Below are 16860 nucleotides of genomic sequence, written 5' to 3' on the forward strand. Positions count from 1 at the left end.
ATTTCAGGGAGCCTAAATCAGTTCTTGATAGTAAAGATGACTCATTTCAAACATGACACATATCAGAAACATGCTGGAAGCATTGTTTTTTTCAAGTGCAACAGCCTCTTTATAATGCAATATTTTTATCTCCAAGTAAAGAGGTTATATAAATGAGCATCATTATGCAAAGTATTTCACTATCTACCATGGGCAACCAGTATCACAAAAATCTGAAAAAAAATAGCTATCTACCATCATCTTCATATAATTTCTCAAATAATGTTTCAAGGGACTCAAATAATGTTTCAGGAATGTTGTTGGCCCAATGGCTAGGATGAAAAACATGGGGGAAAGCAGAACTTTATTATAGCAGATTAAGTATATAGAACAACTTCTTAGAGCAGAGAAAAGCATCAGAAATGGGATATGCTGACAGTCCACTCAAAAGCAATGTTAACATTATAGTACAGTGCTGAAAAGACTAATTCAACAATAACCAATATGGCTGAAGTCTTGTTTTATATATGGAACTTATTATCCACGCACAGCATAACTCTAAGATATTATCTCAGCTGATTCAGGAAGAATTAGTTCACATCAAACAGGATGGAGCCAAGGTGTGTGCACAGTAATTACCATCAAGTTTAAAAGGTGTGTGGGAGTTTTGCATAAAGGCTGTTGCTAGGTATGTAAACAAAGACTTGCAGTTTCCTTAAAATGCTGTTTCAATACATTACAAGAAATAATTCAACTATTAAAAGTCAAAAGAACTTTAAAAATGAGTATAAGTATAATTAGAACTTAATGTTCTTATTATACTGTGCTGTACTTTATAGACAACCAAATATAAAGCTTAGGAAGACTGAACACTACATTAACTAAGACTACATTTAGACTTCTGATAGCTTTATGTCTGGGATTAAAAATCATATTGCTTAGTAAGTGGGACTAAGGAACTGAGAAACCTGACTTAAATTTAAACCATCTGTATACTAAAAAAAACAAAAATGAAAAACTCCTGCCATGGTTAGCCTTATAAAATATAGGTACAACATAGAGCAAACTGCTTTAAAGGATAATTATCAGTGTAATGAATGAAATATCATGGAAGCATTTGAAGTGTGAAACAGATCAATATAAAACAAAGAACAGAATCTGGGAGGGAATCATACAAAGCCAGTATTATATATTGTATGAAATTGCTCCAGAATTTATTGCAAAATGCTTCAGATGTGGTAGATCCCACCCCATTATCGCAACTCACAGTATTTTTTAGGGATACTGAGGGAGACGTACTGACGTATTGGCATCTGAGAACAAAATTTTAGACTGTGTACAGTACACAGTAAATACAATAGTTGGCAGCATTCAATTAATTTTCAAATGAATAGCAACATGTTACTTCCTATCTCATAAATCATATTTTGCTTTGAAAAAGGCTAAAATAAATTAGAATATATAGGGCGTACCAAAGGTCAGGCCCCACAGTCGAATCACAGTGTTTTATGAATTAATATACTTTGAATGATTAAGGAAAATAGCAACCAATTTGAACATTTAATGTAATTTATATAATAAACTGTCTATAGGAACTTACTTTTGGTACACCCTGTATATTTTGGATCAGTTCTCACTGCAAAGTCAGTGTGATACATTTTGTAAGACACTTTTTTCCTTACCTTTCAAAAGATGCATACGTTTTAACATCTAACCACTTTCTTTACACCCCTTCTTTCCAAGGGTTTAATTTCAGAGTGTAGGGCTGCAGGGATGGGTCTATATCTTATTTCTTTCCACCTTCCCCCACTTATCCATATCTTAAGCTTTCCAAAACATACCATGCCCCCCCTTTTTCCTGGCTAACAAATCAGTTGCTGAAAATCCAACAGAAATCTAGAACCCTGCTTGGTATATTATTGCCTAACCTATTGAAGGATACCCAAAATTATAGCCCAATAGATTGAAACACACAATTATTTGAGCAACCAACATTCATTAAGCAGTATGAAGTATCTACAAGAATAGCAAACAAAATTTTAGACTGCATCAGAGGAAGCAGTTTTTAAATCACAGGAAATAGCACTGAATCAATCCAAACTTCTGTACTGCACCTGTCATATTCCCTGTTCTTTATTTTGAATCTTTACACAACTGCACATAAATAGTATGTATCCATTCAAATTTGCAAAAAGATGTCTTTACTTTTGTACCACGTAGAGGACCTATACATCTCTGTTTACATAGGGATTCACTGAAACATACAATTTGATCAGCAATGGCTACACTTTTGCATATATACTTACTGGGGAGACTGTGACAGCATTCTCCCTCCCTGTGTTGTTTTGTAATGATTTACTTTTAAAAATAATACCCAACACAGAGACTTATGGCCGTAATTCTGCTTAAAGTATACCTTCCAATGGAGATTTTTTGCAGAATGCAATTAACTAACTGAAGTGCTTTGCAATTCCTTCTGGTCAATTATAAATTATTTAAGCACTATGGAACTGCAAGAGCAGCTGGAATTAAGAATTCAGTAAATAAAGAAACTGGTTTTCCTGTGAATTTTTAAAAATCTCTTGATCTAATTTATATATTCATACAAATATCTGAGAGACTTATAACCTACTGTTCCTCAAAAAGTGAACTCAGCTTACTTTTCTAACTCATGCCACCTGATGAAGAACCATCTGTGTCTTTAAAACCAAGCTATTTATGTAAAGTTCAATATTTAGCAATTACCGAAGTATCACCCTGATCATTTATTTATATATACAAATATACACACCGAGAGGTTTAAGTAAGATATCATAAACCATTTTTCTTCAAAAAATGAGAATTGCAACATATAAAGGCATTTATTTTCTTTAGAAATATTTTTCTTCATATAAAAGCCAATTAGCAACCATTTTAAATTGATTACGGTAATTCCAGTTGGGTGATGCCTGTGGATGGATCACTGCTCTTTCTGCAGCCCTCTTCAGGCTGATTTTGTACTATGCAGAAGAACTGTAATGTGGTTTGTAAGCAAGCAACAACTAAAGTCTGTATGATCCAAGTACTGTATTATGTTTTTATTTTTTAAAAAAAGGGGAGGGGGTCAAGTAAGTCTGCCTACTTCCCCCAACCAGTCATCTTGCGGAAGAGTTAGGCTTGAAATTCCCCAAATCCTTAAAAGTGTCTGGGAATTCTGTAAGATGCAGTCCCAACATAGTCGGAGATTACTAGATTGGAAAATGATAAACAACATAATCAATACTCAGATGACATGTTAGTGCTTTCTCTCACACTTATGCGCTCAAGTTTATTTTGAACAAATATCAACCAGTGTAATGGTATGTGGGAATGACCTTGGGAGATGTCCCAGCGATGCTGCCTAGGGAATGGTCAGATAAGAGACAGCATAGCCTGCAGTTGGATAGTGGACAGGGCAAGAGGCTCAGAAGAGACCCTCCCTAATTTCTCAGGTGATAAAGGAGATGGGAGAAGAATTGTACTTTCAGACTTGTAAGATAATGTAACCTTACAATAAAGTAGAATTAGCTGATCTGCTCTAGTTTTCTGTCTGGTCTGCCTGGTAAGGCTGACAATCAGTACATAAAAGTGGTTTTGTTTCTCTCGCAATACCCTCTGCAACCTGAAGGACCAACTATCAGATTACTTCATGTTACATCACACTGTTGGCACTTACATGCCTGCTGTTTTGTTTGTCTAATACAGTATGTTGTTTATTCGTTCAGTTGCTTCCAACTCTTCGTGACTTCATGAACCAGCCCAAGCCAGAGCTTCCTGTCGGTCGTCAACACCCCCAGCTCCCCCAAGGTCAAATCTGTCACCTCTAGAATATCATCCATCCATCTTGTCCTTGGTTGGCCCCTCTTCCTTTGGCCTTCCACTTTCCCTAGCATCAGCATCTTCTCCAGGGTATCCTGTCTTTTCATTATGTGGCCAAAGTACTTCAGTTCTAACACAGTATAACAACAGAAAATAAACAGCTAATGGTACACAGATTTATTGCAGCATTCCCAAGGACACCACCCTCTAGAAGTGAGTGAAAGTCCCAAAAATCTCTGTTGGTTTGGCAAAAGGAATTCTGGGAGTTGCAGACATTTCTGGATCATATTGGGAGGCACAAGGCTGGTTTGTTCTTTTTAAACCTGATGAAGAATATTCTAACACAGCTTTTTGTAGTCAAAGTCAACTGTTCTGCTTATTTTATCATACTGACACTCAGAAGGCAGCAAAGAAACTTCAGCAGTATTCACAAATGCTAGTTTTATTTCATTAAGAAGTCTGTTAAACTAAGCCACCAATTCTGGATAACTTTAGCTATAACCAGGGCACATCTTCCCCTGTGTTTATATAGATACCACCCACATTTTAGAGAAATACAAAAATAATCATTTGTTTATATGTGGAGCAATATAGCACATGACTGCTGACTTTCATTAGTAATTTTAGGACATGACATCTCTTTTAAAATAGAGGTCACAAAGGCCAGAAAGCTGTTTCCCCTCAATGACCAATTAATTAGCATTGCAATTTTATCCTTTGATGCATTTCTTCCTCCTAGAAACTAAAGTAAACATTGTTTAGAAGTATTTAACAACAACATGCAATGCAACTCCATCTCTGATAGTTATGAACAGTAGCACAGCAGAGTATCTATCAGCTATTCACAAAAATAGCATTTCCTTGCTTACTTCAACATAAGCCTATCTTAAACATACATATGTATAAATTCAACTTAGGATTTAAAAAACTGAAGCCACAGTGATAATCTTAGAGCCCTCCAGCATCATACATGGGGGTGGGTGAGTGCTAAAAACATTAAGCACTAACAAAAAGATGTCAGAGAATGAAAATTTGTATTAAATTGAAGGCTGACTCATTTCACAGGCTTGCCCTTTTTCCTTTTCATCCAGTTGGTCAATCCTTCAAGAGGAAATATAGTTGCAAATGTTTGGGACTATCTGTAAGTGCCAGTCCTCTAAACTCAGAATAGCTTTCAAACCGTAAAACTAAAATATCTCAGGTGGCATGCCAGAAGCAAGGCTTTATGCCTGAAGAGGATTCTGAACCGAATTTAGATTGCAACCCTATACTTAACAAAGAATGCTACTGAATTAAGACTGTTACATTGATAGAACTGCACCATGAGAGTAGCTGCAAACCTCTTACTGGTGAGAAAGCTGCTGCTCTGTCAGCATTACCTACAAGATGGCTGCTGCCACAGAGCATTCACCACAGTTATCTCAGGCACAAAAGTGTTGATCTTCCTGACCGAACAGACTCATGCTGGTTGAGACTATGCAAATAGGCAGATGCACCTTCAGCAAAGGAAGAACTCTTATTTTGCCTGGAGGGATGGGAAGAAGCATCTGAGCTGTCCCTGAATCTCTCAGTCTGTATTTCTTTCTGCCTCCCTTTGGGGAAAATTGCAAATGCAATCTCCCATTTGAGAGTGTTTTTTTAAATACACTATATTGATTAAAAGAATATTTTTCTGTTGGTTGCATAAATTTTTGATTTGTTTGGTTTTTGACAGAGAAGGACTGACAACTAACACACACAATGATGTAAGAGCAGGAGGCAGAACTGAGGACCCAATAGTCTGTTACTCCAGGACTCTCTGTGGCCTTAATCCAGCCTTACATCACTTATATAAACATGATAGCTCTCCCATAGAGACAGGCTGTTGAGTTCAATCTCGCAAATTAGGCCTTTCTCCTTCTTCAGTACTAGAGATGGACTACAACAGGGCAAAACTAAGCCTGAGACAAAGGGTAGAGGATATGGAGAGGCAAGCAGACCTAGGGAAAGTCCCATCATTCTTGGCTCCAGACTCTATCAGATATACTGTTACCTCTGCCAGATATCTTACTCAGAGGTGGTGAACCACCGGAAAGCCTTCTCGCTTGCACGATGCCACGTGCTCCCCTCTCCCCTCTGCCATCCTAGATGGCAAATACAAAGAAATTCCCTTGGCTAAAAGGCTCTGTCCATGTGATTCTGGAGAATTACTAATACTTATTCACCTAAAAATCACAACAGAAACTTTTCTAGTTCAAAAGCCATAAAAATATGTCTTAAGTTAATAATTAAAAAATAGATGTTACCAATTATTTTCTAACGAAGGCTTCATGCGAATACACAGCTTTAGAAGTAGTTCTAGAGGTTAATCTTTAGTTAACTTGGTACCCTAAAATAAGCTTGCGTACAAACCGTAGAACTGCTGTAGATTTCGAACAGCAAACATGAAGTGAACTTTAGTGCCCAAATACTCGAAAGACCTCTACTATATAGTAAAATAAAGAAATTTTATTTTGGCATCAAAGAATGGCATGAGGAGCTGACAGGGAAATTAAAGTGATAATTTCACACAACACTCCATAGCAATACCTAATTCCACTAAACCTGGGAGCTGGCTGGGGAATTCTGGGACTTGAAGTCCATATATCTTAAAGTTGCCAAGTTTGAAAAACACTGCAGTAAACCTTTCTCAAAGTTCCAACCTGCCTCCAATATTTCCTCAGAAGCCCATCCTATGGAACATGTTTTAACTTCAATTAGAAACTTCATTACTTGTTGCTTCTATATTATAATTGCTTCCTGTTGAGTGAGGTAGCACCACTGGTGACAGCAAAGTTCTTTATAGTTCCCGCTTCCTACTGGAAAACAGCCTGGGTTTATTGGCTTCTTCTCAATTGCTTTTCAGTGCAACTTCTCCCTCTTTTGTAGTTCTTAAAAGAAAATAAATGAAAACAAGAACAAACACTTTCTGCAGAAAACACATAATATTCAATTTATCTGGAATTGATTGATCTCCACATAAATGCTCTTGGCATTTTAACAAAATAAGAAAATATAGAATTCACCATTTACTAGTATCTTTTGTATCCTAGATATCTGATGCTCAAGGAAGTTTTGAAATATTAAGGAACTCTTACAATATTTTAAAGACCATTTTTTAAAGTTGCTGGGAGAATACATATTTACTGTTATATAACATGAGAAACAAAATACACTCAAAATCCAGCAGTACGCTTCCTATAACATGCTTCCATCTAAAGAACTACAGAATGTTCCTTGCTCTTCAATATACTCCACAATAATCTTGATAAGATAGTTTTAGCACAAGGAAGTAAAAATACTTTCAGCTCCCCAGACTGAACAACCCAGACTGAACAACCTATTTTAGTAGTATCTTGAAGTTTCAAGGGCATAGACCACTGTGTCTTTTTGGAATTGCAAGTTGCTACCGGCAATGAAACCTTCATTTTATTAGAAGCACAAAAAGAAATCAGTTGTGCTTGATACCAAAATTTAGTTGGCCTTTCCAAAAAGATGGGAAGATGAGAGCTGTTCATCAAAACAGCAAAAAAGCAAAAGAAAAAACTCCACCAGGACAGTTGACACTAGCTGCAAAAAAACCCTCACTATCCTGCAAGTAAAGCATTAAATTATAAATAATCCAACTGAAGCCTTGGCCTCAAGTTCTTTTATGTCTATCCTTATTTCATTTTAAGCCATGATGACACAAAACCAATGGGACTGATTGTGAAAGCATGAATTGTTTTTCTGATGTACTATATATTTGTGGTATTAAAACATCACTGTTTTAACCCACCAAAAGCAACCCCATGACCCTTACGAGACTGTATTTGGAGACGCAAGAATGGTCAGATTGAATGGTCTAAACTTGGAGGTAGAGCATCAATATTGGATGCAGAAATCTGGACATATCTTCTGCCTCCCCATCAGCCTCAGCAGTTGCTTTTCCTCAAGTTTGGAAACTTCAATCTTCAAAAGTCCATAAGGGTAATGGTGGGAAGAAGGTGCTAGGATTTTTGGATTCAGAAGACCCTAACTTCTCGGTCCTCAGCAGTGTCCCCTCCCCACCACAACAAATTAGCTCAGTTCTAGAGGAGCACTACCTGCATTTCTTCTTTCTGCCTGCAGTGTCTCTGTGTTTGTGTGTGTTTGTATGTGAAGTAATAAAATAAAGAATAAGGAAATGCCCCTCTGGGTGCTATACTTGATAGAAGCTCCAATGCGGGAGGCTTTCAAAAGAAAGTAGGATAGGATTATCCTGTCCATAATCACATATGTGGTGAAGATTCAACAACTACTTATTGTTGGGGTAATAGATTTCAAAGATGCCCTCAAATAACTAGGTAGCATAGATTAGAGAAAAGTGCTTTGGTAAAAATAGAGGGTACTATTACCACATTCCTTCCTCTCTCATGCTGGAGGGAATGTCTCTTCATAAGCACTGTTTAGGCAGAGACAAGGAAAGGCACACATCACTGATCAATTATGTTTCCATGGCGTACAACCAACTGTGATTTATTTCAATGGACAACATTATCTCTGTACTAGATGTGTTATTTTAACTACAAATCAGTGTCACATAACCAAGCTCATAACACAGCTTGATGAGCATTTATGCCATGAGGGCATCAGTGCTAGAACAGGGACTTATTTTCATACAAGCCAATTACAAGTATTTAGACATGGATTAAACAGAATAGTTCTGCTCAGATTATACATCTCTATTTCTCTCACACACATACACAAACACACTTAACCCATATTGCACTGACTCATATGCACAGCAACATCCACAGTCGCTTTGCTTTAAATGGGGGAGAAACACACTGCTATCGTTGCTGCATGAATCCATCAGTGAATCTAGGCTCAGAACACAGCAAGTTCCTTGTGTAACACCTCTCACTATCCAAGTGTTTTACCTGCAAGGATGGCAAAACAGAATACTTGAGCCTAGGTATTTAACAAACAACAATATGGCCCAATGTGTCTAACAGTCCGTTTCTACGTTTTGTGAACGCTCCACATCATGCCAAATGCTATTTAGCCTCCATGTTAAAGACATATGTATTCACGGCCATAAATCCCACTGCAATATGCAATCTTCCATGGGATATCTTTGCAGGGTCCATGGATAAACCTTTTATGTTAAAAAACGTTGCAAGCACATTTTGAAAATTCACTTGCAATTCAGAAAGATGTTCAGTCATATCAGAACAGAACGAAGATAGCCAACATTCATATAATTATATGCATAGCAGCCTTGACATATGCAGTTATTCAAAGTGGGTTGAATCAAGAGAGTTGCAAACTGTATATATATCTTTACAGCTGTATTATTTTCTTTCAGTATTCTAATTATTTTTCCAGCAACCTACTGTCCAGAGACTATTGAACAGAAAGTGTACAAAGCTACCTGAATAACAAGTTTTAGTGTTTCACATGCAGTCCACGTCACTGATTAGATGAATTACTTTCCTAGGAACCATTCAAAACCATAACAATTAAGCTCTATTATGGTTCAGACTGACTATTGTGCTAAGCTACTGAAAGGGGAATACAAATAGTCCTTTTCTGCCTGCACATAAACACAGAGACTAAAGTAGCCATGGGCACTGCCATGCTAACCTACATGTGAAAAATACCCAAGAGACTCTGATGTTACAAGAGATTACAGTACTAGGTAAACAACAATAGAAGGCTTTGAATAATTTACAGAATTTTGTGCTGAGTATTTTAAAATCTGCATGCTAAAGTTCCCATAACTGCATTTTCTTTTTACTCACTACTCAAATGCAGAAAAGTATTGAACGAAATGAATCTGTCCATTTTAGAAGTATTAAGCCTAATCCCATTAATAGCAATTGTAAAATTTCTATTGCCTAACTGAGGTTATTCCTAATGTAGGATACATTCTTCTCCAAATTCAGATACAGATTTTCAGAATTCCATGTACTATCATGCTAAAGAGATTAAGAAAGATACAGAATTGAAATTCAAAATTCTTACACTTATAGAGGTCTGCTGTGTGAGCATGGGAAAGCATTGCATATCACAGATGTACAAAAATTCACCTTAAAATCATGGTTTTTTAAATTTATAATCAGATTACACATGTATCAGACTTAACACACAACCACCATACTTGCGCACACACTCTCTCTCTCTCTCTCTCTCTCTCTCTCTCTCTCATACACACATTATACTCTGCTAGTGAAAAATGGATTAATTGGTCTGACAAATGCTTGGTTTTCTAAAGGCTAATGTTTTGAGAATGAAATGCCCCCTGAACAATTCATAGTTGCTATTAACAGCCACAGAAGTCAACAAGATGTCCCCCAGGCATACAGGAAAAAATACTAACCTGCATGAATAATAACTGTGCTTCTCCTATATCCGGAAGGAAGCCGAAGATTTCGGAGTAATCCTTTTGCTGTTAGTTGAACATGCATGTTGGATAAGGAGAATTTTGGGGACCATAACATGTCTTTAGAGGAATTGGAAGAAAAACAACCAGGAAACATTCTCCATATACTGTCACATACTATCTTTGCAACCCATCTCTGAAGCCATGGAGTAGCTGGCCAGATAAACAACCTCACAATACATCAAGACCTCTCTTCGTTTCTCCACTGAGATTCCACAGACAGATGAAAAACTACAATCCAGAAAGGCAGATACTTCCACAAGGAAAACACTGCTGCCAGCTTCGTTGCCTACAAGCAAGAGGCTTTAAAACAAAGCTCACTCTGAGAATAAAACTACTCTGATTCAGAAGCAGCCTGAATTACATCACACTGTTCAGGTTTAATCAAATGTGTGATACACTGGCAACAGAAAGCAGGAGGAGGAAGTGGGTGGTATCCCAAGCTGAATATATCAACCAGTAATGTCACAGATCGTGTCATTCATTTTTCAAGACCACTAGAGGAGAAGATTTAATGTTCCACAAGATGGATTAAGACTATTCCTCATATAAACAAAGAGCTTTTAGTAAATCAAATTATATGTTCATTATTCTGAAATGTATTTGACCCAGCAAGAATAGACAATAATATTTTGATTTATTGTTTATTGCTGTATTGATATTCTCTGTTTGATTATAAAAATCTTAAACAGAGTTTTTTGCCTATAGGGTTAGGCTAATTTCGCAGATGTATATTATTAAACATTAAGTAACCAGTAGTCATAGTATAGGATAAGTGCTTTAAGTAGTGTCAGTTAGGATTCTGTCACTTTAAAGTGCCAGGTGCATTTCAGAAGGAAAAGGGGAAAAAAAACACATTAAGCCAACTTTGTATGCCATGCAGAACCCCCAAATTTATGATTCACTGATTCTAATTCTCCAGACAGAAAAAGTTGTACAGTATGTAACTGATGTTTCAAAAATACTAAATTGGCTATAAGGAAAAAGCAGCAAAGGTTTTATGAGATTTTAACATTTCTGATTAGAGTTTGATTTTATTGTAAACCGCCCAGAATCCCTCTTTGGGGGACATGGGTGGTAATTAAATTTGAATAATAATAAAGTGGCATGAGGAGATGCCCTAAATATAAAAAAATGGACTGAATTAATTTCAAGATATGTAGAACATAGGCTTCGTTTAACACTGGTATTCCCCCATGAACTATATATCTCAAGCAATTTGATCCTTATTTCAAACCCATGGAACAACTGATTAGAGATGCAAGGCCAGCCCTGTTGTTTTTCTGATTACTTGCTATATAACAGGTACATCAGCAGAGAATTAAAAAATAGCCTAAAATCCGCCAAGGCTTTAACTAGATCAATGATGTAAGAGGTGGGAAATTCTTCAAGCACATTCAGGAAAACATTCAGTCTATCAAATGCCAGCACCAGGCTGTTTTAATCAGTTCTTCCTGCCTGCAGAGGTCACCCTAAATACCATCATCCTAATGCTTCATGACACGAAAACTACAGAGAACTCAATTTTCAGATCACCCATTCCACCCAAGAGAATATAAAATCTAGCCTATATCCTGCTGTATGCGTGAGGCCATGTATTAGCTAGTAGGGTTATGTAACACGTTCAAAAGCACATTGGTGCAAATGAAATGAATTGGTTCTTGAAGCAGTAAGAAAACCACTGGTTTGGAATGGCTTACCCAGATTGGGTTTTACATGTGTGCACATGTAGAGCTGCTTCACATATACTTCTAGCAGAAGTACTGTCTGAGCTTTGAAACAGATACTCTGAGAAGGCCCATGAGTGTTTCGCAAAGGTCCCTGGTTGTCATAATGTACGTGAAACCCTAAACCAATTTTGGGTCAGCAGTCTCAGTATGAATATTGAAATCAACCAGGGCAAGAAGTCTAAGCTGATCAAATGCCATATCTGAGATTAGCACATCAAGTTCAGGAAGAAAGTGCTTTAGGCAGCAAGGTAGATGGGATACTATTTTCACGATAGTAGAATTATTTCTCTTCTCCATACCACTAAGACCAAACAGCTTTATTTTGGGGAGAGAGCCTGTTAGTTCCTCCTTACTGTATTAAAATTATTCCCACTTTTTTTTTACAGCTAAGTGAGGGGGCTGAATTTGCAAGGACCAGATTCTCTTTGTGTCTGGTGTTGTCTCTTTTGTTCCCAATTTAAGATAAAAGGAAAACATTCTAGGATTACCACCCAAGTCAAGAATTTGATGCCTGGACAAATTGTAGGTTCATTCGATTGATTTTAACACACGAGAAATGCATTTCAGAGCAAGCAGCCTTTTTGAGAGCACGGGAGAATGAGCCATGTTCCAGAACCAATTTAGATATTAAGGGGGAGGAATCACTGACAGTATCCATTCATCACTGAAGTTTGTTTTGAACAACTAATCAATTTATATTTTGAAAAATGAAAGAATCAACAACTGACATTTGTTTCTTCACTGCAGAAGACAGAATGTTAATGCAAGCTGAAGCCATCAACAGCACCTCCTTTCCATTTCTATGTTAAGTATGTGACAAGATGAAGAGTCCGTGGCTTTAACACTTTTTCCCCCCTTCTCCTATCTCCATTTATTTTGTTTGTAGTGCTGGCTGTCTAATGAAGAGTTCTGAGAACTCAGAAGCTTGCACCTTATTTGAATTGTTGAGATGGCTCAATAAAACATTAACACAATTAATATCTGTCACTTTCCCTGTGGGCAACACTGCTATGTTTTGAATAGTTTGCCTTCTTGAGTTTTTCACAAAAATAATCTGAAGCATTATAGTAGTTGCAAGTTTGGGCCACAGCTGGCTTTACAATTAGTATTTAAAATACCTTTAGACCATCAAATCAAATATGAATTATGGTCTATCACTAGAATACAACTAGAGATGCAGACAGTAAAAATAAATAAATACAGTCACGACTAAGACTTTGATCCCATTGTTCATCCTGGTCCTAATAAGGAAACATGTTCCAATGAGCCTGGATTGCTTAAGAAGAAGCAGTTGAAGCAGCTGAAATGGGCTGTGGTGAATTAACTAAGCAAACATAGTCTGCAGGAAAGCATCTCTGGAAAACTCAGAAAGACAAAAAAACCTATTAGCCTGACACATTACTAGCCTGATAATTTGTTCGTTTCCCCCAAATTGTAAACATTTATTTTAATGGGGCTAATCTTCAAGAAACTGAAAATGGAGTTGCAATTGTAACTGCATTGCAGCATTTCTCAATAAAATTTAATCAGACTTTGGGAATGAATTTTTAGCACTGAAATTTAGTCAGGTACATATTATACAAAACTCACACACCAGAGGTGGTTGTTATAATGGCTGTGCATCCTTTGAAAATAACTTGGAAGAAGTGCTTCAATGCAAGTGTGAGCACCACACCTGATGATTCAAATTAATGAACAAAATCATTAAAGCAGTGTGCCTTTAATGCAACTCTTAAAGCAGACACACTAGTTTTTTAGGCTTACACAGAAACTTGGGGGAAGAAAAAGACGTAGGAGCTTTAATAAAGAGCATTAATGTTATACAGGGCTTTTGCCAGGCTCAAATACTTCTGCCAAACAGTTTTCAAAGGGTACACAGCTGTTATTATCACTGCTTTATTATTCTTTAGAATAATTCTTTTACAAGCTTGAAAGAGTACAAATACATATCTGAATAAAAGTAGTTGTAAGGAACAAAGCAGGCGCATTTAACCTCTGTGTACAAATGCTCTATTTCAAATATCATTCAGTTGTTTCTCTGACTCATCTTCTTATTTACAAGTTTAGCTGGGAGGGAAAAATACATTAAAACAGCAAATGGGTGGCCTTCCCAGGGAAGGAATTAATCCTCATCAGTCTTTTAATTATTAATTAAATGTGACGATGATAGCTTTAAATGTAAGCATAAAGTAGTCATATATGGCGATGATGAGATGGCTATGAGATAGGAACAAGAAAGATGCTGAATCATTATCTTGTCCCCAAAGTAGATCTCACCACCATTTTTTTTTCTTCCAGCTAAATTCTAGTTTACAGAATTAAATCCAAGTAGACAAAAACACTCAAGCTTCTATATGATTGACCCAAGGGGGCCATAAATCTATAAATGTTTGGTCACAAAGTAGAAAGGGGGTATGCAGCTTCATTCAGCACATGTAAATGGACTCTAAATGTGAGACCTATGCATTTAAGCACCAAAATATTACACACACACAAAAACTACACCATCTTAAGTTGTGTACTTACACAATCTTAATGTTTCCAAAGCATATACATATGCATTTCAGGACTGGAATCTTTCTTGATGGCATAAAACATTTAGGAGTTAGTGGGGAGGGAGCAATTAAACTACTTACCAGAGCTGAATGCTGACAATAAATGTCTGGGTCCATTTTGTGCTGAAGGCCCTGCAAAAGATAAAATTCCAATTTGGCATGTTAACATGCCTGCAAAATGAACACATTAGAAGAGGTTTCCATGGATTATATTAGATGTTACCTGCAAATGCATTTAAATATGTTTGGCTATTAATCTTGAAGGCAATATATTTGCCTCAGTATTAGCTACTGAACATTAACAGTAAGATATTAAAAGCTGAAGGTTTTATTCCCCTTATTAAAAGTTCTGCTTTTAATAAAGGGGAGCCACCACTTCTAGAACAGTTGTAAGAAGATAACCAAGAGAGATTTGGGCCCTTTTCCACTCCAAACATGCTATTCCGTATCATTTAAGTCTTTCTGAATTCAGAGGCCCTGATTACTGTGACTCATGCCCTCATCACTAAAAGCCCTACCTACATGGAATTAATCTTTTATTTCCACAAGAAGCCTCACCCGTACAATCTTTTTTCTATTACCATACCAGTGAAAATTAGTTGGGTCTTCAATCATTCACACACACTCACTCACACACACACACCATTAGAAAGGTGGGTTTGGCTGCCAGGTAAAATTTCTGGGTCTAGCCATTACATCAGAGATGGTTCTTTTTGCTCAACTGGGCATAGGAGGAATCGGTCTCCACCAAAAGGATAGTTTTTACTTCCTTGTCACATTCTATAAAATAGTGAGAATAACTATCAGAAGAAGAAAAAGGAGGAGGCGGCAGCCTACATGTATCCAAACAGGAGGCCTTTCTCCAACCATCCTCTCTGTAATGAATGAACTTTGGATATGTGCTTTGACCCAATATCTTATTCAAGGAAATATTATGTAATCCATACAGATAGGTTGACTATACAGAGTTGTTTTTTATTCTTAGTATGAACATTTCCTTCCCTTGTTTTTTTTGTCCTCCCATTCTCCCAATACAGTTCTTCTGATCTCTAGAGCCGAAGGTAGGTAGGGAAACTCTGTTCTGTGCAATCCTAGGGCTCCACAAGAACTTGGAATCCCATCAAGAGACAAAGTAAGGGAGCCCCCCCTGTCCCCCCCCCATTTGAAGGCAGCCAATTTTCCATTGCTCAAGTTTTGCCTCTTGATTAGGGCTTCCAGCAAGGCATGGGAATCTGTCTGTCTGTCTATCTATCAAAAGAGTTTGAAATCTTCTGATCTAGAGATTTGGTTTCATTTGTTTAAAAGGGAAATTTCCATTAACATCTTTCCTACTTGCAAGATTGACTGTTACCTTCTTATTTTCAGGATCTTAGGTTCTCATGAGTTTTGTAATTTATATCTTTGGGCAGGAAGATCCAAAGATCTATCTTTTCTAAAGGTAGGCTGAACAGAGAACACTTTGGTGGAAGAGTTAGGAACTCCTCAGACAGGATGTAGGAGGAGATTTAATCCAACTAGTAGCAGCCTGTCATACTTGTTTACTGGGAAACCTTTAGAAAAAGAAGCCTGCCAGTAACATTTAATTTACTCCCTCTTTTCTCACTTGAGACAAGGGATGTATGGAACCTTCTCAATTAAACATCTTCACATGATTTTTCAGAGAAGAATATAAATTATAGCTTGTTAGATTTATAACTCATCTTTCCTTCAGGACATAGCAGAATATATTGTTCTCCCACCTTCCATTTTCCTCCAACAACCTGCCTGTGAAGTAGGTTGGACTGAGAGTGATTGACCCCAAATCAGTGAGCTTCTGTGGCTGAAGGTGGACTTCAACCTAGGTTCCCCAGTGCTAGTCTAGCATCTTAATGAATTTTGCAACTAATATACTCAGTCAATGAGACCTTTGCCCCCACCATGAAAAAAAGGTAGAAATCCTTCTGTATTAAGTAAAATATACAAAACCTAGGTTTAATCACATTCCCCAATTTAGGTCTGATAAGTTGAGCAAACACCATACCAATTAACTGATAGTGACAGAAAAGGAGTTAGAAAAGACACAGATCATTATTTCACCTTAATTATACCACTATAACACAAGAATGGAATGATCATTTTACCTAATCGTTGACTCCCTCTTAGGTCACTCGCTTTCTTCCCTGAAAGTAGAGCTCCAGCAGACTTGGGCATACATTGGTTCACTAAGCCTAATTTACTTTTTGCTCCTTAAGAAAAAAAAATCCATGAAAGAACGACGTTAGAATACGGTATAAGTAAAGTGTTAAGCATACCTCAAAACTATAGACAAACATTTTTTTTTAAGTTAGCAGAAGCA

At 37.0% G+C, this 16860-nt stretch overlaps 1 protein-coding gene across 2 annotated transcripts in view; it reads right to left on the reverse strand.

The window, feature by feature from the left end:
- MTUS1 (microtubule associated scaffold protein 1) overlaps positions 1–16860 on the reverse strand; it is a 98135-nt gene that overhangs the window by 37448 nt on the left and 43827 nt on the right. For both annotated transcript variants that reach the window (XM_063310467.1, XM_063310466.1), the window contains 2 exons: positions 16646–16750; positions 14607–14657 (listed from right to left, as the gene is read on the reverse strand). In XM_063310467.1, the coding sequence (XP_063166537.1) occupies positions 14607–14657; positions 16646–16750 (156 nt within the window). The remainder of the gene's footprint in view (positions 1–14606; positions 14658–16645; positions 16751–16860) is intronic.

This window comes from Candoia aspera, chromosome 8 (genome assembly GCF_035149785.1).
Source record: "Candoia aspera isolate rCanAsp1 chromosome 8, rCanAsp1.hap2, whole genome shotgun sequence".
NCBI lineage: Eukaryota > Metazoa > Chordata > Lepidosauria > Squamata > Boidae > Candoia > Candoia aspera.